Source organism: Muscardinus avellanarius (assembly GCF_963383645.1).
Source record: "Muscardinus avellanarius genome assembly, chromosome: 17".
In the NCBI taxonomy this organism is placed as follows: domain Eukaryota; kingdom Metazoa; phylum Chordata; class Mammalia; order Rodentia; family Gliridae; genus Muscardinus; species Muscardinus avellanarius.
In genome coordinates, this window is record NC_137803.1 from 17,897 (window position 1) to 38,112 (window position 20,216).

Genomic DNA, 20,216 nt, shown 5'->3' on the forward strand with positions numbered 1-20,216 from the left:
AGTCTGTCTTTCTTAAGGATGTTGTGAACCCGAACACATCTGCATTCTGATGGTTCTGGGCAGGAAAGCCACAGACAAGCAGACAGCAGGGGCCCATTTCCCAGCCTTCCTCAGAGTTCCAGGCTTTTCTTATCAGATGTTTATGGGTTTCTGAATACATCACTATCACTTCAAGAAAGTGCATCTGTAAGTGATTTGCTTTCTCTGAATCTAATTTGGATATTCTAATAATTACTCTGTAAATAAGTTGGAGTGTTTCTTGATATTTGTAGTTCTTTTGCTTTTATAGAAAATAAACACAGCAAGCTCTAATGTGAACCTTGGTCTTCGGTACGGTGACATGAGTGTAGGTTCATGGACTGTGTTGCGGGATGCTGACAGTAAGCCTGGGAATACGTTAAGACAGTAACAGAATACAGCCATGGAGTTAAACCCGAAGCTTCAAGGTCACGCTGATGAACACAATCCAGTGAGATGAGTGGGAGTTTCTGAGGCCCTCCCTGACACAGGCGGAAGTGATGTCACCCTCATGGGCCATCAACGTGGCCACTGCCAGGAACCAGCAGTCCACAGTGGAAGACTGACTGGAGGAACCGCCAATCAAACTGAAGGGCCACCTACAGGATGATGGGCTGCACCCTCAAGTCCTTGCCGGGGCAGCTGTCCAGGGCAGCAGGAGGACAACTCTAGGCAGAAGCAGCCCTCAGATGGGCCTGAGACACCTGGCACCAGGCCTGGCTTCTCCAGTGCAGTTGGTGCCAGAGCCTGAGGGCTTCACACCATGCAGTCTCCACCTTGAAATTCCTTTTTTAAAATTTATTTATTTTTTCTTGTGGTCCTGGGAATGGAACCCAGGGACATTCTACCTCTGAGCTACACTTCCAGTCCTATTTTTATTCTTTATTTTTGAAACAGGGTCTCACTCAGTTGCAAAGGGCCTAAGTAGTTGAGGCTGGCCGCAAACCGCAATCCTCCTGTCTCGGCCTCCCAAATGCTGGGATGACAAGCATGCACCACTATGCTCAGCTGAAATTTCTTTAAAAAAATTCTTTGTTGGTGCACTAAAGTTATACATAGTAGTGCAGTTCAAAGTGATACAAAAAGCTGGGCATGATGGCATATGCCTGCAATCCCAGTACTTGGGAGGCTGAGATGCAAGACTTGCAGGTTTGGACCAATATCCACATCCTCGCTCTCCATTCATGCAGTGAGTTCAGTAGTGACTCCTCCATCCTGGTCATAGTGTTACTGGATGTGTTTCTTTCCCCAGTCTTCCTTCCCCCTCACCTTCCTCCCCAACCCCCTTCCACATTCTGCTGTTCTCTCTCATTTATCTCAACTCCTTTGGGCTTCCTGTTTTCTCTCTAGCTTTCACAATGAGAGAAAAATATGACCCTTGACTTTCTGTGACTGGGCAATCTCAGCATATTTTCTAGTTCCACCCATTTTCCTTCCTGCAAATGACATAATTTTGTTATGTTTGAGCAAAATACTTTATTTTCTTTATCCATTCATTTGCTGGTTTTTTTTTTTTTTTTTTTTTGGTTTTTTGTTTTGTAGCACTGGAAGTTGAGCCCAGAGGCATTTTACCTCCAAGCTACATCCCCAGCCTTTTTAACTTTTTTTTTTTTTTTAACCAGGGTCTCGCTAGGTTGCTGTGTCTTGCTGAGTTGCTGAGGCTGGCTATAACCTGCACTTCTCTTATCTCAGCCTCTCAAGTACTGGGGTTAGGGCATGCAACATCACACCTGGCTCCCATTTGTCTGTTGGTGGGCACCTTGGTTGCTTCCACAATTTAGCTATTGTGAATTGTGCTGCTATAGATATGGATATGCGTTTATCACTATAGATTCTGATACTAAATAGTAATATGGCTTCAGCATATGGTGGTTCCATTCCTAGTCTTTTGAGGAACCTCCATGCTGGCACTTCAAAATTCTAAATTTTGGACAAGGAATCCTACACTTTTTGTACTGGGCCCACAAATTGGTAACCAGTCTGTTCTCAGGCTGGCATGATTCTGGGTGCACCTGCAAAATTCAAGTTCCTATAATTTTCCTGAGTCCACAGGGAAAGTACTGAAGCCCTGTAACCTGAAGTTATCATGCTCAAAAAATACAAACATGAGCCGGGCACGGTGGCGCACGCTTGTAATCCCAGCATTCGGGAGGCTGAGACCACAGGATCGTGGTTTGCAGACAGCCTCAGCTACTTAGTGAGGCCCTTTGCAACTCAGTGAGACCCAGTTTCAAAATAAAAGAATAAAAAATAGGGCTGCGGGTGCAGCAGCTCAGAGGTAGAATGCCCCTGGGTTCCATCCCCAGTACTGCAAAAAAAAAAAAAAAAAATATATATATATATATATATATATATGATATAGCATGTGGTGCCTGTAAATACCCTGTGAGATTCATGCCACCAGATCTGTCTTTGGTTAAATAAGTCCCCCTAGCCCTCTCCCATGCACCTTCCCACACTCCATCTTGTCACAAATGTTAGAGGCCAGTCACATGACCCAGGGGGTCTCATTCACAACTAACCATTGGCCCAAAACAAGATGTTCTTGAAAACCTATTTTCTGATTGGAAAGGACAAAAAGTCTCCAGTGTGTCTATCCAAAAAGCCTGGCTGCTGATAACATAGGCTCATCTTCCAGACCCTGCTTTCCCATCTGACAGGACTGAGGCATCCCTAGACAGACCTGAACCCACAGGACCCACGCCAGGACCATGGTGCAGTGGAGGGACCTTGAGAAGTACTCTGTACCCTCTACACAGTCAAGTTTGCAAAAACACTGGGCCTTACCATCTCCCAGGTCAGACGGCTTAGACACACATGTGCATACATGTGCCCTCACTTTAGTGTGCATATACATGGTACTCATTCACTCTCAGGTATGTATATAAGCACACAATACACAGCTGCACATGTGCACACATGGACCCACCCAATCTTGCATTTGCACACACAACTACTCATCCACACATACCCACATCTATACACCCCTGCATACACACTCACATGCTCTAGATTCTCATATGCTCACACATATATTCATGTTCACACATGCACAAGATGCACAGCCATGGCGGAACATGCATGCATGCATGTCTTGGGAGAGTCCTGAGGCTGCCCGTGGCACACTGCCAGGCTCTGCTGCTTTATATGACCAGAATTAGGCAGCACGTCCTGAGCCTGAGCTCCCTCTCCAGCAAATGCAACCCTCCAGAAAGAACATGAATTCACACTCGGCTTGGGGCTACTGTAAACAGGAAACGCTGCAACAAAAGATACAAATCTGTGGAAAAAAATATGACATGTGGAGGGCATGAAGGATGCTTGTTTATGGGAGGCTGAAACAAGAATGCAGAGCACTTCACTCAGCCTCCACTAGGAGGCTCACTGAGCCAGGGCACAAGCTATTCTCTCTGCTCAGTCCTGTATTGACTGGGGGCCACAAGTAGGTAAGCTTGCAAATACAGATCCTACCGTAGCAAGGGTCTGAAAAATGCTTAGAGCAGCGGACTCAGTGAGTCCCAGGGAGAGAGGACCTCCCTCTGGGGAGATACCTGTCCACTGGGTTCACTGGTAGTCACTGGCTGTGGCTGATGGTTGGGGCAGTTTCTTGTCAGCAGCTGCTGGTTTTCCCTAATTACTGGCAGTTGTTAGGTGTTGGTTGTTACTAGTTACTACAAGTAGCTGCTAGTTATCACTGGCTATTACTGGTATAAGCTAGTTGTTTTTTGTGTGTGATACTGGGAATTAATTCCAGAGGTGTTCTGCCTCTGAACTACTCTCTTACCCCCCCCCTTTTTTTTTGTTTTGAAATAGGGTCTTTCTAGATTGCTGAGTCTCACTACATTGCTGAGCTGTCCTCAAACCTGTGATCCTCTTGTCTTGGATTCCCAAGTACTGGGATTACAGGTGTACACCACCAGACCCAGGTGTTTGTTGGTTTTATACTAGTTACTACTGATACTGGTAGCTGCTGGTAGTCACTGGTAGATGTTGGTGGTTGCCAGTTGGTTACTAGTTACCACAGGTGGCTGCTGATTGTCACTGGCAGTTGCTGGTTATCATGGGTAGTTACTGGTTATCACTAATTATTGGCAGTTGCTGGGAGTTGTTGGTTGTTACTAGTTCTGAGTAGCTGCTGGCTGCTACTGGTAGTTGCTGTTGGTTGTTACTAGTTATTGTAAGTAGCTTCTCATTGTTGCTGGTTATTACCGGAAGTTACTGGGCTAAGAGTTGTTGGTTGCTAGTGGTCATCACAGGTAGTTGCTGCGTGTCACTAGTTATTGCTGGCAGTCTGGTAGCTGCTAGTTGTTGGCTATTACTAGTTACTACAGGTAGGTGATGGCTGTCACTGGTTACTACTGCAGTTGTTAGTTGCTGCTGGTTATTCCTGGCAGATGCTGGCTGTTGGTTACTGGTTATCACAGGTAGCTAACAGTTGTCACTGGTTATTCCTGGCAGCTGCTGGTTGTTAGCTACTGGTTATCATGGGTAGCTGCTGATTGCCAATGGTTGTTCCTGAGGACTGCTCACTGTTGGTGGTTCCTGGCTACTGTGGGCAGCTGCTGGATGACTGTGGTGCTGTCAGTCACTGGGCACACGCAGGGAGCAAATCAGGTGTAATCTGCTCCCGCTAAGGGCACACCTCAAACGAGCCCTTTCCAAAGTCGAGGCACTATGTTTCTATACATTCTGTTGGTGGTTTTGCTGTTCACATCAAACCAAGACAACTTCCTAAGTGAGTACCTTGCTTGCTCCTAACAGTACGATGAGTTTCTACCCTAGAGCGGATGCAAAGAATTCAGCATAACCAACAGAAGCTATCCAGGCCCAAGGGCTCCAGGACGGACTGTAGGAAAAGCACCAGCTAGACAAGCACCACCTGGACCAGGTGCCAAAGGGAGTGTGTCACTCCTTCAGGGCTGGTGAGAGCACAGGCACAGCTGGGGTCACAGGGTCCTCCACATTTGCCACCATATACTTTCTGCTCATGGCCTCAACCAGGTGAAACAGACTCAAAGCTGTGCTGAGGATGGGGACACAGTGCAGGTCTCCCGGTGCCTGCTGGGCAGGTGTGCACAGGTGGGCTTTGGCCTTCTTGCTGCTTCAGCCTGTTGTGTGGGCAGCTGTGCCTGTGCCAGGGTCTTTGAGATAAAAGTTTATGCTGGGCATGATGGTACATACCTATTATCCCAGTGACCAAGGAGGCCGAGACAGGAAGTTCGAAAGTTTGAGGCGAGCAACTTAGTAAGACACTCTCAAAAAAATAAAAATAGCGAGAGGTATACAGCTCAGTGATAAAGTGCCCCTGGGTACAATTCCAAGTACTTTCCCATCCATATACAAAAGATGATACAGATTCTTTTTTATTTAATTTATTTTTATTAATTTATTTTTTGATGGAACTCAGAGGCTTTCTACCTTCGGGCTATACTTCCAGACCTATTTTCTATTTGGAAACAGGGTCTCACTAAGTTGCTGAGGCTGGCTTTGAACCTTGTGTAATCCTCCTGTTTCAGCCTCCCAAGTACTGGGATTACAAGCATGTGCCACCACACTGGGCTAGATTCTTGTGTGTGTGTGGGGGGGGGAGGCACTGAGACTGAACCCTGGGGCATTCTACCTCTGAGCTATACCCTTAGCCCATTTATTTATTATTTATTAATTTATTTTTGTGGCATTGGGGATTGAACCCAGCATTCTACCTCTAAGTTACACCTTTCGCCCTATTTTTTTTTCTTTAATCTTTATTTTTGAAACATGGTCTAAGTTGCAGAGGGTCTCACTAAGTAGCTGAGGCTGGCTGTGAACCTGCAATCCTTCTGTCTCAGCCTCCCAAGTACTGAATTTAGAAGCATGAACCACCATGCCCAGCTGTTTTTTATTTTGAAACAGGGTCTTACTCAGTTGCTGCGGCTGACAGCGAACGTGTGATCCTGCTGTCTCTGCCTCCCAAGTGTTGGATTACAGGCATACACCACCACAACCAGCCAGAAGAGTCTTATTTATTTATTCATTAATTTATTGGAGGTACTGGGGATGGAACGCAGGGGCATTCTACCTCTGAGCTACACCCCCAGCCCTATTTTTTATTATTATTATTTTTTTTTGTGGTACTGGGGGTGGAACCCAGAGGCTTTCTACCTCCGGGCTATACTCCCAGACCTATTTTATACTTTATTTGGAAACAGGGTCTCACTAAGTTGCTGAGAGCCTAAGTAGCTGAGGCTGGCTTTGAACCTGTGCGATCCTCCTGTCTCAGCCTCCCAAGCGCGGGGATTACAAGTGTGTGCCACCACGTCCGGCTATTATTATTATTATTTTTTTTTTGGTGGTACTGGGGTTCCTGGAAGCCCTTCTACCTCCGGGCTACACTCCCAGACCTATTTTTTATACTTTTTTATTTGGAAACAGGGTCTCCTAAGCCAGCGCGCCCGGCTGGCTTCGAACCAGCGCGATCCTCCTGTCTCTGCCTCCCAAGCGCGGGGATTACAAGCGTGCGCCACCACGCCCGGCCTATTATTATTATTATTAGTGGTACTGGGGTTCCTGGAAGCCCTTCTACTTCTGGGCTACACTCCCAGACCTATTTTATATTTTGAAACAGGGTCTCGTAAGCCAGTGCGGCTGGCTTCGAACCTGCGCAATCCTCCTGTCTCCGCCTCCCAAGCACGGGGATTACAAGCATGCGCCACCACACCCGGCGCTATTATTCTTTATTTTGAAACAGGGTCTCACTAAGTTGCAAAGGGCCTAAGTAGCTGAGGCTGTCCACGAACCGCGATCCTCTTGTCTCAGCTTCCCAAATGCTGGGATTACAAGTGTGCATCACCATGCCCAGCCAAAAGATAGTCTTAATGTCTGTGAGGGTCTTACTGAGAAGATGACCATTTTTTGTTGTTGTCTTATTACACAGAGTGTCAGAAAAAAAAATCAAAGTGTTTTTTTGTGTGTGTATGGAGAAAACCATGTTTTTATACATGGAAAGGCTACCTAGTGTTGGACAGCAGGAGAACAGACCAGCCCAAGAGCTGACCAGCACCTGCTGAAGCAGCCCCACCCTAGCCCAGCCCTGTTCTGCCACCATTCCCAGGCTCTGCCCCCCACTCCTGTTCTGCTCCCAGGTCGCTGTCCTCCTCCTCAGTCTCCTCGCCTCGCAGGAAGCTCCGGGGAGAGATGTCCTGGTCCTCCTGGTGTGCGGCCCTCTTTCTCTTCCTCACCAGCGATGTTAGCTCTGCCACGTGCGAGGGCCCCAGAGGCGCCAAGCTCACATGTCCAGACCCTTCCTCCTTCCTCCGTTTGTACTCCATTATTTGCTTGTTGAGTGCCTCGTGGTCAATCCCACACACACTCATGTGTGTTTCAGGTCCAGTGGAGTCATGCGCTAACAGGGCATGAGGGTCCCTAGAGAAAAGCACAAGCCAGGCACAAGTAGATGTGTGCTATGCCAGCAGCCATATCCCACACCTCCCCATGTGAGCACCTGCTGCACGTCTGTCCAGGATGTGGGAAGAGGACTTCCAGTTTGAATTCTCCTGGTCAGACCAGCCAGGTAGTTGAACAGGATCATAGAGGGCCCAAGTACTGTCTCTAGGCCACTGGTCCCCCGAAGGACAGGCTATCTCTGAAGCAAGCCTGCGTGGCCACCAGCCATTGGTCCTTGACTCTTATTCAGCCTGGGAGGGCCTCCCATTCCCAGTCGGCTGTCTGACCTGCCTTTCCCCATCTGGCTCCTGGCTGGTCTGGCTCTGCCAGATGCAGGCTGGTTAAACCCGGGACTTATTGCTGGGCTATGTGAGTCCTAACAAGTACGCAGGGATGTGGACACTGTTCTGCCCTGGCCAGCCCCTCCACAGAAGCCCGGGTCCTCCAGGCTCATAGGCTTCCCCAAGGCTGCTCATCTTGCATCCCACCGCCATGCAAACCCATACCTTCCCCTTGACACTACGACACCCAAAGTGAAGACTACTGTCTTGCCCACTGGTGTTCACAGACACAACTGAGAGCTGGAACAGGCGTGACATCTAGTTGCGACTCAGAGAACATACTGAGTGAATGAAGGAGAGACAAGAGACCCTTTCCTCACGGAGTCCTGGCCCCTTGTCCACAGGGCTGCTCCCAGTACACCCCGACCCCGGCCATGCCCCCAGGCAGGCACAAGGGGGCAACATGGGCTGGTGGGGACCAGACTGCAAACTGAGGCAGACAGGCCTCCTGCCCCAGGGAAGAGAAACATCCACGTGCATCACCTCAGAGCATCCTGGACCAAGCCGTCACCTTCATCTGCAGGTCCAAAGTCAGCAATTGCCAGCAGCCGCTCAACCTGGAAAGAAAGCATGGCAGCGGGAAGTCACAGCATGACACCACTCTCCAAGGGGGACCCAGCCACAGGCCTCTGTGGACTCTCCTTCAGTACCTGGGCCTGCATGACAGCCTGCGTTGTGGTCATGCCATAGCTAACACGCCACGCTTTCCTCACAATGAAATGTAAATGTTAGCCTGTGAAGACACCAGTTACACACTGGTTGAATTCAATGTCTAAGAGTTACTGGTTTCGGCTGGGCAAAGTGGTGAATGCTTGTAATCCCAGTAACTTGGAAGGTTGAGACAGGAGAATTGTGGGTTTGCAGACAGCCTCCCCTACTTAGTGAGGCCTTCTGCACCTTAGAGAGACCTTGTTTCAAAATAAATAAAAAATAGGTCTGGGGGTGTAACTCTGAAGTAGAATGCCCCTGGGTTCAATACCTAGTACCGCCAAAAAAAAAAAAAAAAATAGAGTGACTGTTTTCTTTTTTTCTGTGTGTGTGTGTGTGTGGTACTGGGGATGGAACCCAGGGGCTGTCTACCTCCGGGCTACACTCCCAGACCTATTTTATATTTTATTTGGAAACAGGGTCTCTTAAGCCTGCTGAGGCTGGCTTCGAACCTGTGCAATCCTCCTGTCTCAGACTCCCAAGCATGGGGATTACAAGCGTGCGCCACCACGCCCAACTGAGTGACTGGGTTTTAGTGCAGTTTTGTAAAATGCTTCCATTTTGCCACAGAATTTATGTCTTTGGGGAAAAAGAAGTCTCTGGCAAGCAGGTTCTGGGAAGGCCACAAAGGCACAAGCCAGAGGCCAGGAGCCCCGCTGGGCTGAAACACAGCTCCTCCTCAGGAGGCACAGCGTGGCTCTTGGGACTCCACCCTGGCTGTGCCTGCTGCCTGGGGTGCCGCAGCCAGATGGGGTCTGCACTTCAGATGCCCAGATGGCAGAGGCCTGCTCAGGCTTCCCCTCCCCAGGAACGTTTCCTGAAGGGACCTCCCTCTCCAGAGATATTGGGAGCCTGAGGGCAGGGGCTTGGCCTGGGGCTGCTCGCCCACTTCCCTGGTGGCCGTGCAGCAGGCAGGTGGCCTCGGCACCCATACCAGCAGGGCCCCACAGGCTTGCAGGGGAGGCAGCTTCACGCCTCAGCTTCTTTTCTGGCTGGGGAGATCCCTCATCTACCAGGGCTACCACTGGCACAGTGCTTGCAGTACTACCTGAACAGTGAGTAAAAAAGACAAGCACACATCTGATGCCCTCACTCTGTGCAAGGAAGTCCTCCATGATCTCCTAGGGCACCAGTCACCAGCCAGAGCACTGAAAACACCACTTGCTGATCTATGATGGACTCTTAGGGTATAACGCACTTTAATGACTGCCAGGCAAGCTGCTTGTGGTGGTGCACGCCAGTAACCCCAGTACTTGGGAGGCTGAGATAGGAGGACTGCAGGTTCAAGAACAGCCTCAGGAAGAAATGAGACTCTCTTCTACCTACTGAGACCCTATTTCAAAATAAAAATAAAGGGCCGGGCATGGTGGCGCACGCTTGTAATGCCAGCACTTGGGAGGCTGAGACAGGAGGATTGCAAAGGTTCAAAGCCAGTATCAGCTACTTAGTGAGATCCTGTTTCCAAATAAAATATAAAATAGGTCTGGGAGTATAGCCCGGATGTAGAAAAGCCCCTGGGTTCCACACCCAGTACCACAAAAAATAAAAAATAAAATAAAATAATAAAATAAGGCCAGGTGTGGTGGCGTACGCTTTTAATCCCAGCATTTGGGAGGCAGATACCAGAGGATCGCAGTTCGTGGACAGCCTCAGCTACTTAGTGAGGCCCTTCGCAATTCAGTGAGACCCCGTTTCAAACATAAAAAGGACTAAAAAATAGGGTTGGGGGGGGTAGCTCGGAGGTACAGTGCCCCTAGGTTCCATCCCTAGTACAGCAAAATAAGTAAATAAATAAATAAAATAAAATAAATAGGGCCAGAGGTTTATCTTGGATAGAATGTCTCTGGGTTGATTCCCCAGTGCCACAAAATAAAACAATTTAAAAAACTACCAGGTAACTGCCACACACATTTAAAAAAAAAAAAATATATATATATATATATATATATGTAAGCCAGGTATGGTAGTGCACACTTTTAACCCCAGCATTTGGGAGGCTGAGACAGGTGGATGGCAATTCAAGGACAGCCTCAGCTACTACTTGATGAGGCCCTTTGCAACTTAGTGAGACCCTGTTTCAAAGTAAAGAATAAAAAAAAAAAAAAAATAGAGCTGGGAGTGTAGGTTGGAGGTAGAATGCCCCTAGGTTCCATGCCCAGTACTTCAAAAAAAAATAAATAAATAATACAAGTCTTTAAACTTTTAAAATTAACCTATCTCTCAAGCAAGAAAAACAGTGGTACAACACCTACTCAAGACTGAGCATAAATCTTAAAGAACTGGATGGAGCACGGGACGAGCCACAGAAGAGAGCAGCAGGCAGGCACAGGGCGCAGCTCTGGCCACACAAGCCCATTCCCTGAGGAACAGCGACTTCCTATTTCCTTTGTGGTCAGTTACAGCGATGAGCATGAAGACTTAAAACCGGAAGTAGTAGTCACCTTGACTAGGAACCATGGCCTAGTTGCCTTAGCGAACAGGGGACATGAGGGCTTCCTGTTCATTTGTATCCCTCATGTGTTTTTTAAAAACTGCATTAAAGGCCGGGTGTGGTGGCGCACACTTGTCATCCCCGCGCTTGGGAGGCGGAGACAGGAGGATCGCGCTGGTTCGGAGCCAGCCACGCTGGCTTAAGAGACCCTGTTTCCAAATAAAAAGTTAAAAAATAGGTCTGGGAGTGTAGCCCGTGGGAGTGTATCCCAGAGGTAGAAGGGCTTCCAGGAACCCCAGTACCACCAAATAAATAAATAAATAAATAAAAACTGCATTAATCGGGCGTGGTGGCGCACGCAATCCCCGCACTTGGGAGGCGGAGAGAGGAGGATGGCGCAAGTTCGAAGCCAGCTGTGCTGGCTTAGGAGACCCTGTTTCCAAAAATAAAAAAGTATAAAATAGGTCTAGGAGTGTAGCCCGGAGGTAGAAGGGCTTCCAGGAACCCCAGTACCACCAAAAAACAAAAATAAAAAATAATAAAATAAAAAATAAAAACTGCATTAAGCCAGGCACGGTGGTGCGCACTTATAACACCAGTACTTCTTGGGAGACTGAGACAAGAGGTTGCAGATTCATGGAAAGTCTCAGCAACCAAGTGAGACTTTCATCAACTAAGTAAGATCCTGTTCCAAAAACAAATATAAAGTAGGACTGGGGGTACAGTTTGGAGGTAGAATACCCCTGGGTTCAATCCCCAGTACCCCCCCACACACATATAATAAAGCTAGGTGTGGTGGTACATGCCTATAATCCAAGTACTTGGGAGGCTGAGACAGGAGGATCATAGTTTGAAGCTAGCCTCAGTGAGGCTTGCATTAACTTAGACCCTGTTTACAAATGAAAAATAAAAATAGGGCTGGGGATGTAGCTTGGAGACAGAATGCCCCTGGATTCAATCCTCAGCACAACACACACACACACACACACACACACACACACACACATACACACACACATGTTTGAAAGTTAATTATTTAAAAGACTTACCTCGCCGGGCGTGGTGGGGCACGCTTGTAATCCCCACGCTTGGGAGGCTGAGACAGGAGGATCGCACAGGTTCGAAGCCAGCCTCAGCTACTTAGGCTTTCAGCAACTCAGTGAGACCCTGTTTCCAAATAAAATATAAAATGGGTCTGGGAGTATAGCCCGGAGGTAGAAAGCCTCTGGGTTCCACCCCCAGTACCACCAAAAAAAAAAAAAAAAAGACTCACCTCAGCCAAAGCTGCATTTTCTCTGTCCTGAATAAACACTATTGGTGGCATATTCCTCAGGATCTGCTGGGACATCAAAATATGTCTGGGAAGAGAGAAGCAACATGCTGATTTGCAGGCAGAGCAGACATCACCATGACCTTCAGTGGAGGGGACGCGATGACGCTCAGTGCAAGACACTTGAAAATCTCACTAAAAGGCTCAAAATGAGGTCTGCTGGTCTGTGACTGGAGGCAAAGGAGCTAGGCTCTTAGCATAGGGATGCTGAGGCAGGAGGATCACTTGGCATGATTCTACCTTCGTGTCCCCAGAGGCTGCGGAGAAACATTCTTTATAGTGCTCGCAGTCACAAAATAATGAAAAATCTGAGGCTGAACCAAGTACCACACATATCCACTAGAAACCTTGCCCATAGAGCTTTGTTTATGACAGAGACCTGGACATGGAACCCAGAGCAACCACAAGAGTGCTGGGAAGAGGTAGGGCATGGCCGGGCATGGCGGCACACACTAGTGAACCTGGCATTTGGGAGGCAGAGACCAGAGGACCACATGCAGGGACAGCTGCAAATATTAGCAAGCCCTTTGCAACTCTGTGAGACCCTGTTTCAACAAATAAAAAGATAAACTGGGTGTGGTGGGCACGCTTGTAATCCCAGCACTTGGGAGGCTGAGACAGGAGGATCATACAGGTTCAAAGCCAGCCCCAGCTACTTAGTGAGGCTCTCAGCAAATTAGTGAGACTGTTAATAGGTCTAGGAGTATAGCCCAGAGATAGAAAGCCCTTGGTTTCCATCTCCAGTACCACACACATTCACACACAAAAAAAATTAAAAACATAAAAAGATGCTGGGCGTGGTGGTGCATGCTTGTAATCCCAGCATTTGGGAGGCTGAGACAGGAGGGTCGTGGTTCATGGACAGCCTCAGCTACTTAGGTCCTTTGCAACAATATCCCTGGTTTCCATCCCCAGTACCGAAAAAAAGAAAAAGAAAAAAAAAGGCCATCAAATGTTGGCATAGACTTTCTTTTTGGAGGCATAGACATTTTTAACACAGAACAACTATATATATATATATATATATATATATATTTTTTTTTTTTTTTAAAGCACTAAAAGCAGGCATGCTTGTGAGAATATGGCCAGGGTCTCATCACTGTATCTATATTCTGTTCTCATTTTGGTTGACATACGTGAAAATGTGACATCACGTAGTAATAAAATGGAGAAAGGAAGCGCATTAATAACCTTCAGAAAAGTGTGCATCTTCTTTGATCTTACACAAAATTCCTACCAACTAAAGGTCAGCAGTGTGGACTCTGGGGCACACTAGCCAGCAGGTCACACTCCACAACCTTGATCAAGTCACCCCTGGCGTCACACAGATCTTCCTCCTGTGCTGGCACTTGTACAACCCTGGTCAGCAGGTGAGGCGGCTTCAGAAGGCCAGGCTGCTGCCCAGCATGCACCTGCCGCAGTCAGCTCCTCACAACTGTCTCTGCACTGGGAAGCTGTGGAGCTCAGTGGTGGATGCCCGTTTCTAGAATTTCTGCTCTTACTCAACAGTGCACTTTACTGCTGGCAATACACATGTCCAGTGGCTTCCCTGAAATGGCAGGTTCATCAGGCTCATTTTTGAGAGAATATCAGCTGAACACCCACCCTGAGCAGGCTCTCCCCGCAAAGCTGTGCCGTGAATATATCCTACCACACGGGATGACACAGATGCACTAAGGCTCTTTTCTGCTTCTACCTACGATGTTTTTATGTCACTAACAGCACTGCGGGCACCAACAAGGTGCCAGCCTCAGCAAGGGACAGAAGCAGAAACATCTCCGTGCAGTGAAATCTGTCTTAACTTCATGAAGCTCCTTATGGCCCTCCACATCCCTACGCGACTGCAAAAAGCTTACATCTTCTAGGAAAATGCTATGCTCTGAAATTCAAGAAAATGCTTCCAAAATTTTCCTTAAATGCATAAAACCTTAATGAAAAACATTGAAAGTCCAGCTACAAGTGAGACAGCCTGGCAATGTCGGGTGCAAACAGAAAACAGGTGCATGTGAAGAGTGCCGGCCATCACCTCATGTGCGCAGCGCTTTTCCGCAGGGTGGCCTCTGCATGTGTGTTCTGTTCAGCCGACAGGCCAGTCTTCCAGTACACGCGGCAGGCTGAGAAGTCTGAAGTCAGGGAGACCTACACAGTCCCAACCACAGGTCACACTTCAGTGCACACAGATGAAAGCTACAGCTTCCTTTACCACTTCCCCACTCTAGCCAGTGTTTCTGGGGCACCCGGAGGCCATGCTGCTGGCTGCAGAGTGCTCACGCATGGGAAGTGGGCTTCAGAAGCCCACACTTGCGCCCTTCTGTTCCAGGTCCCACCACCACCTGGTGAACTGACCCCAGCCCAGAGCACCTGCATCACAGCTGCTTGCTAAGGCACCGGTCAGAAAGGCCAGCTGCTGCTGACTGTCCCTCACCCCACCACACAGATGCCGCTGTCTCTGGGACCCGTATGCCTGGACTCTGCACCACTCTGCAGCCTAGCCAAGCAGAGCACTGAGGAGGCCGGGCAAGACTACTGGGCGCCCATCTCCGCTCCAGCTAAGTCCTACCTGGGAGAGCTCCACATTCAGGTCGTAGATTTCCTGGCTGACTTCTGGGGTGCACAGCATATCCGTCAGTGCTTTGTAGAGGAGGCCGTTCAGGGCCCGCAGGCGCACCTGGTCTCCCTTTCTGGTTCTCCTTGAGGCTTTCTTTGGCAGAAATTCCAACTTGGATGGCTTGTAAGTCTCCATTAAAAAGAGCAGACACCAAGGGCTCTTATACCTGTCACCAACTTCATGAACTTACAGGGGCTGGGAAAAGGCTCAGCTAATAACTGGACAGACAACCAACGCTGCCCTCAGCTACCTCAGCTCTAAGGGGAAGTCTGTCTCAGAGACCAGGTCCTTAATTTTTACCCAGCAGCCCTCCAAGATTAAAAGTATTGCCAGTTTTTTTAAATGTAAAAACATTTTTTGGGGGGGCCAGCTATGGTGGTACACATTTATAATCCCAGTACTTGGGAGGCTGAGACAGGAGGAAAGGTTTGAGGCCAGCCTCAGCAACATAGCAAGACTGCCCCTGATTTCAATCCCCAGTACTACAATACATAAATAAACAACTTTTAGAGATATAATTCATGTACCATAAAATTCACCTTGTTAAACTGTATAATTCAGTACTTTTAGTTTATGTAATATATTTTTTTCTAATTAGAACCATTTATCATATAAATTTTCCTGGTATACACACATACACATCCTGAAGGGACATTCAGGTATTAGAATTTGATAACAGAGCCAGGAGTGGTAGTGAATGCTTGTAATACCAGTATTTGGGAGACTAAGAGAGCAGGATTACAGGTTCATGGCCAACCTCAGCAAGGCTCTCAGCAACTTAATGAGACCCTGTATCCAAATAAAAATGAAATAGGGCTGGGTGTGATGTTTGGAGGTAAAATGCCCCTGGGTTCGATCCCTAGCAACACACACACAGAATCTTGAATTTAGGACATTCTAGAAAATCTCAGCTTTGGTTTATTATCCAAAAAGGTCAAAAACCATGCTTCCAGTCCCACACACAGAGAAGCTTCCCCTCAGGACAGAATTAGGAGGTAGGCCAGATAAGTCTTATGCCAATTTTTAAGCCTGGTCCCACTGACTATGAAGGCCATTGCAGCTGCTGGACACTCACCAAATTAGACCCCAAGGAAGGACCTTCATACCAGAACTTCTTTCTGTTAGAAGGAAACAAAAAGTGCATTGAACATTGATGGCAAATTAAAGAAGAGTTCCTTAGCTATCATAAGAGCCCATCACCCCACAACAGCATGGGCTAACTCTGGAAACACAGAGGGCATGCTAACAGGAGCCAAGAAATGCAGACACCTAATACACAGCAATGTGGTAGTTAATCCAACCTTGTAATTTTGACTTATAGTCTATATACAGTTCTAAGGGTATGTTGTATGTGTGTGTGTGTGTGTGTGTGTGTGTGTGTGTGTGTGGTACCGAGTTGGAACCCAGAAGCATTCTACCTCTGAGGTACAACCCCAGCCCTATTTTTTTATTCTTTATTTTGAAACAGGGTCTTACCGAGTTGCAAAGGCCTTGCTGAGTAGTAGCTGAGGCTGTCGGGAACCGTGATCCTCCTGACTGAGCCTCCCAAGTGCTGGGATTACAAGCTTGTGCCACCACGCCTGTCTTAAGGGTATGTTCTTAAGGTAGCCACTATGACCATGCAGTCTCCCACAGAAATAAAGGTCATGATTCTGACACTACTTCAAAGACATACTCTGAGTAGAAATTAGGGTGCTTGTTATACAGCAAAAGCTAATGGGTACAGCTGCTCTGACCTAGATTCAGAGACTCTTTGTAGTTAAAAATAAAGAGGAACTGGGCGTGGTGGAAAAAACGCTTGTATTGTACTCCCAGTACCTGGAGGCTGAAATAGAAGGCTCACAGGCTGGTGGCCAGCTCAGCTACTCAGTGAGGCCCTCCACAACCTAGTGAGACCCTGTTTCAAAATAAAGAATAATATATAAGGCTGGGGTGTAGCTTGGGGTGTAGCTTGGAGATAGAATGCCCCTGGGTTTCATCCCCACTACGAGAGAGAGAGAGAGAGAGAGAGAGAGAGAGAGAGAGAGAGAGAGAGAGAGAGAGAGGAAGGAAGGATATGAATGAATAGGTAATGGATGGGGGAACCATGCTTCTCACTGTTGAAGAGGGATTCCAAGCCAAAGAGACTAAATGATCCATATGGTGTTGCACTAGGGCTGGAGATAGCTGGTTACACACAATGTGTATATACAAGGGGTTTTATAAACAGACATGTTTTTGCTCCATCAGCTAACAGCACCCCCAGATATATATCGTGTGTGTGTGTGTGTGTGTGTGTGTGTGTGTGTGTGTGTTAGTGAGGATGGAACACAGGGGTTTTCTATCTCCGGTCTACACTCCTAGACCTGTTTTATATTTTATTTGGAAACAGGGTCTCACTAAGTTGCTGAGAGCCTCACTAAGTAGCTGAGGCTGGCTTTGAACCTACATGATACTCCTGTCTCAACCTCCCAAGCGCTGGGATTACAATCATGTCCCTCTATGCCCAGCTTCACTGCTGGTTTATAAAGAACAATTTTAATTCATAAAATAAGGCCACATAGAGAAAGCAGCACTAGTATAGAAAGGAAATTCTTCCTTTCTTTGAAAAAAAAAAAACTCTCTGAAAAAGATTTCTGGTAAAAAGTATAAAAATAGATGAATATTATCAATTAGCTTTGTTTAACCCATCCTAGTAAGAATTTTTTGGAGCCTTAAAACTGTATAAAAAGAGCAGAAGAGACAGCGTTGAGCAGGGTCCCTGTGCTGGTGACCCTCACCTTCAGAAAGCAGGGACACTTGAGCAACCATGGTGGTCCACGCCTGCTGGCCCCCACTACAGACACGAGCAGCCCTCTCCCCAAGCCCCAGACATTCCCAATCCGCGTGGCGTCCCCAGCGCCCGCGGACGCCTATGCCCTCCTCCCGGAACCTCCATCCAGTGGTCACGGCCCCAAATATACCTGGTTTTCGAGGCAAACTTTTTGAGCAAGTTCTTGCTACCCCAGAAGCTTGCGGAGCCGTGCAGGCCCCGCGCGCCGCCCAGCTGGAGCGCGGCCTGGAGGCCACCACGCCCCCACAGCCCCGCGAAGGGGACGCACAGCCCGGGGGCCGCTGCCCACATGGCCCGAGCGCGCCGCGGCCTGAGCCGCCCTGTGTACCTGACCAGAGCGCAGGAACAGGACGCGGGGCGGGGCGCCGGGCGGTGGGCGGGGCGAGAACGGCCGGCGGTGGGCGGGGCGAGCGCAGTCTGTGGGAGGGGCGGGGTGCGCCGCTCGTCTATTGGTCCGAGGACAGGGGCGAGGACGGGCAGGAGGCGGCGCCAAGTTGCGGCGAGCCCTCGCAACTCAGAATAACTTCCGGGGAGGAAGTGCTACCCTGCCCGAGGTGACTAACACATTTCAGAAGCCCGCAAGGGAGGATTTTGAAGGTTTTCGCGATATTTGAGAGGATGTGACTAATATCACGCAGTGCGCACGATTTTAAAAGCATCCCATAATGCTTGTAATCCCAGCATTTGGGAGGCTGAGACAGGAGGATCCCGGTTCGCGGACAGCTTCAGCTACTACTTAGTGAAGCCCTCTGCAACTTAGTGAGACCCTGAATAAAGAATAAAAAATTGGGGCAGGGGGTGTAGCTCAGAGGTAGAATGCCCCTGGGTTCCATCCCCAGTACCGCCAAAAAAAAAAAAAAAAAAAGCATCCCATAGCCAGCAGTTGTGGCTCAACACCAGTAATCCCAGTACTTGGAAGGCTGCCACAAAAGGATTGCAAGTTTGAAACCAGCCTCAGCAATTTAGCAAGATCCTGTTTCAGCACAAAGAATAAAAAGGGCTGGGGGTGTTGCTGGGAGGTAGAATGCCCCAGGGTCCAATTCCCAGTGCCATAAATAAATGAATAAATGTATCCCGTGCTACCCCTTACTGTAAACAAATTGTGTTCTTATCAGTCAGTTTAAAAATGAATTTTAAGCCCAGCAGTGGTGAAGACCTGTAATCTCACAATTAGGAGGCTGAAACAGGAGGATCAGAGGTTCCAGGCTAGACTTGGCAATTTAGTGCTTCAAATTAAAGATGGCGTGGTGGTGTAAGCTTGTGATCCCAGCATTTGGGAGGCTGAGACAAGAGGTTCTCAGTTCACAATTGTCAGACCCTTTGCAACTTAGTGAGACCCTGTTTCAAAATAAAGAATAAAAAATAGGGTGGGGGTGTAGCTTGTAGGTAGAATGCCCCTGGGTTCCATCCCCAGTACCACAAAAGTAAACAAATAAATAAATAATAAAAAGGGCTGGTGAGTGTGACTGGGAGGTAGAATGTTCCTATTTTATTGTGGGGGTACCACAATAAAATAAAAATTTTAAAATGCTCAAAATCAACACAAAACTAACAGAAGGGTCACTGCCAAAGCAGGCCAAGAAGGCCGGCATGCACGTAGGTGGACAGGAGGCCCTCCGGGACAAAGCCTCCTGTGTCTACCAAGAGGCTGGCCAGGATGAGCTCTCAGCCTCCCAGCCTGCAAAGGGTTTTTCTTCCTGTTTCTACCGCCAATCTCTGCTCCTGCCTTATTTCCTTACTGTAATACTCCCTTACCAGTCTGTCCAGACAAGATAGCAGACTCAAACCACTCCAAGAAGAGGTACGTCCACCCTAATCCCATGCTTGTGGCATTCCCAACCACTGCCAGGCATTTGCCTGTGCATCCTCTCAGGTGCCTTTCGGCCGACAGAGGGCTCCCCACAAGACAGCTCTTGGGGAGCAGGAGCTTGCCTTGCATCCCTTCGGGACCCAGCACTGAGAACAGCAGTACAGAAGTAAATCCTCAATACGTACTTACTGGATGATTGAAAGAACTGAATGGTGACCGGAGTATCAGGGGAATGTGCAAATCAAGAAATTCAGAATTTAACAAAGGTAACAGAGCCCACAAGGCTATTCAGATCTAACTCAGGGTTTTAATCAAAACCAAGCTTAGAAGTCTCACTTATTTTACTGTTTTGTGGTACTAGAGGTTGGACCCAGAGGCACGCTACCTCTGAGCCATATCCTCAGGCTTTTAAATTTTTTTGTTTTGAAATAAAGTCTTGCTAGATTGCTGAGTGTCTCACTAAATTGCTAAGACTGCCCTCTAACCTGTGAGCCTCCTATCTCAGGCTTCCAAGTACTGGCATTAAAGGCATGCACCACCACACCCGGCTAGGGTTTCATTTCATCTGTCTGCAGGCTGAGAGTAGACAGGTAATGGTGGACCCCCACCCCAGCCCAAATCTGTCTTCAGGATGAAGTATGCTAGCGGGAGGAAAGCACTTAGCAAGGCTTCAGAAAATGTTAGCCATTGCTATTCCTAGAGCTCTTCCAACCTAACCGTGGTCAAGTAAGCTACA

General features: G+C 48.1%; 1 protein-coding gene across 1 annotated transcript; it reads right to left on the reverse strand.

Annotated features, from left to right (window-relative positions):
- Positions 1-427: 427 nt before the first annotated feature.
- Positions 428-17,961, reverse strand: RBFA (ribosome binding factor A; the record flags this gene model as incomplete). Its single annotated transcript, XM_080714501.1, has 8 exons — positions 428-617; positions 7,123-7,419; positions 8,265-8,338; positions 12,194-12,278; positions 14,277-14,389; positions 14,811-14,987; positions 15,934-15,976; positions 17,801-17,961. 8 exons carry the CDS (start codon positions 17,959-17,961, stop codon positions 428-430), a joined length of 1,140 nt encoding a protein of 379 aa, XP_080570627.1.
- Positions 17,962-20,216: the final 2,255 nt, after the last annotated feature.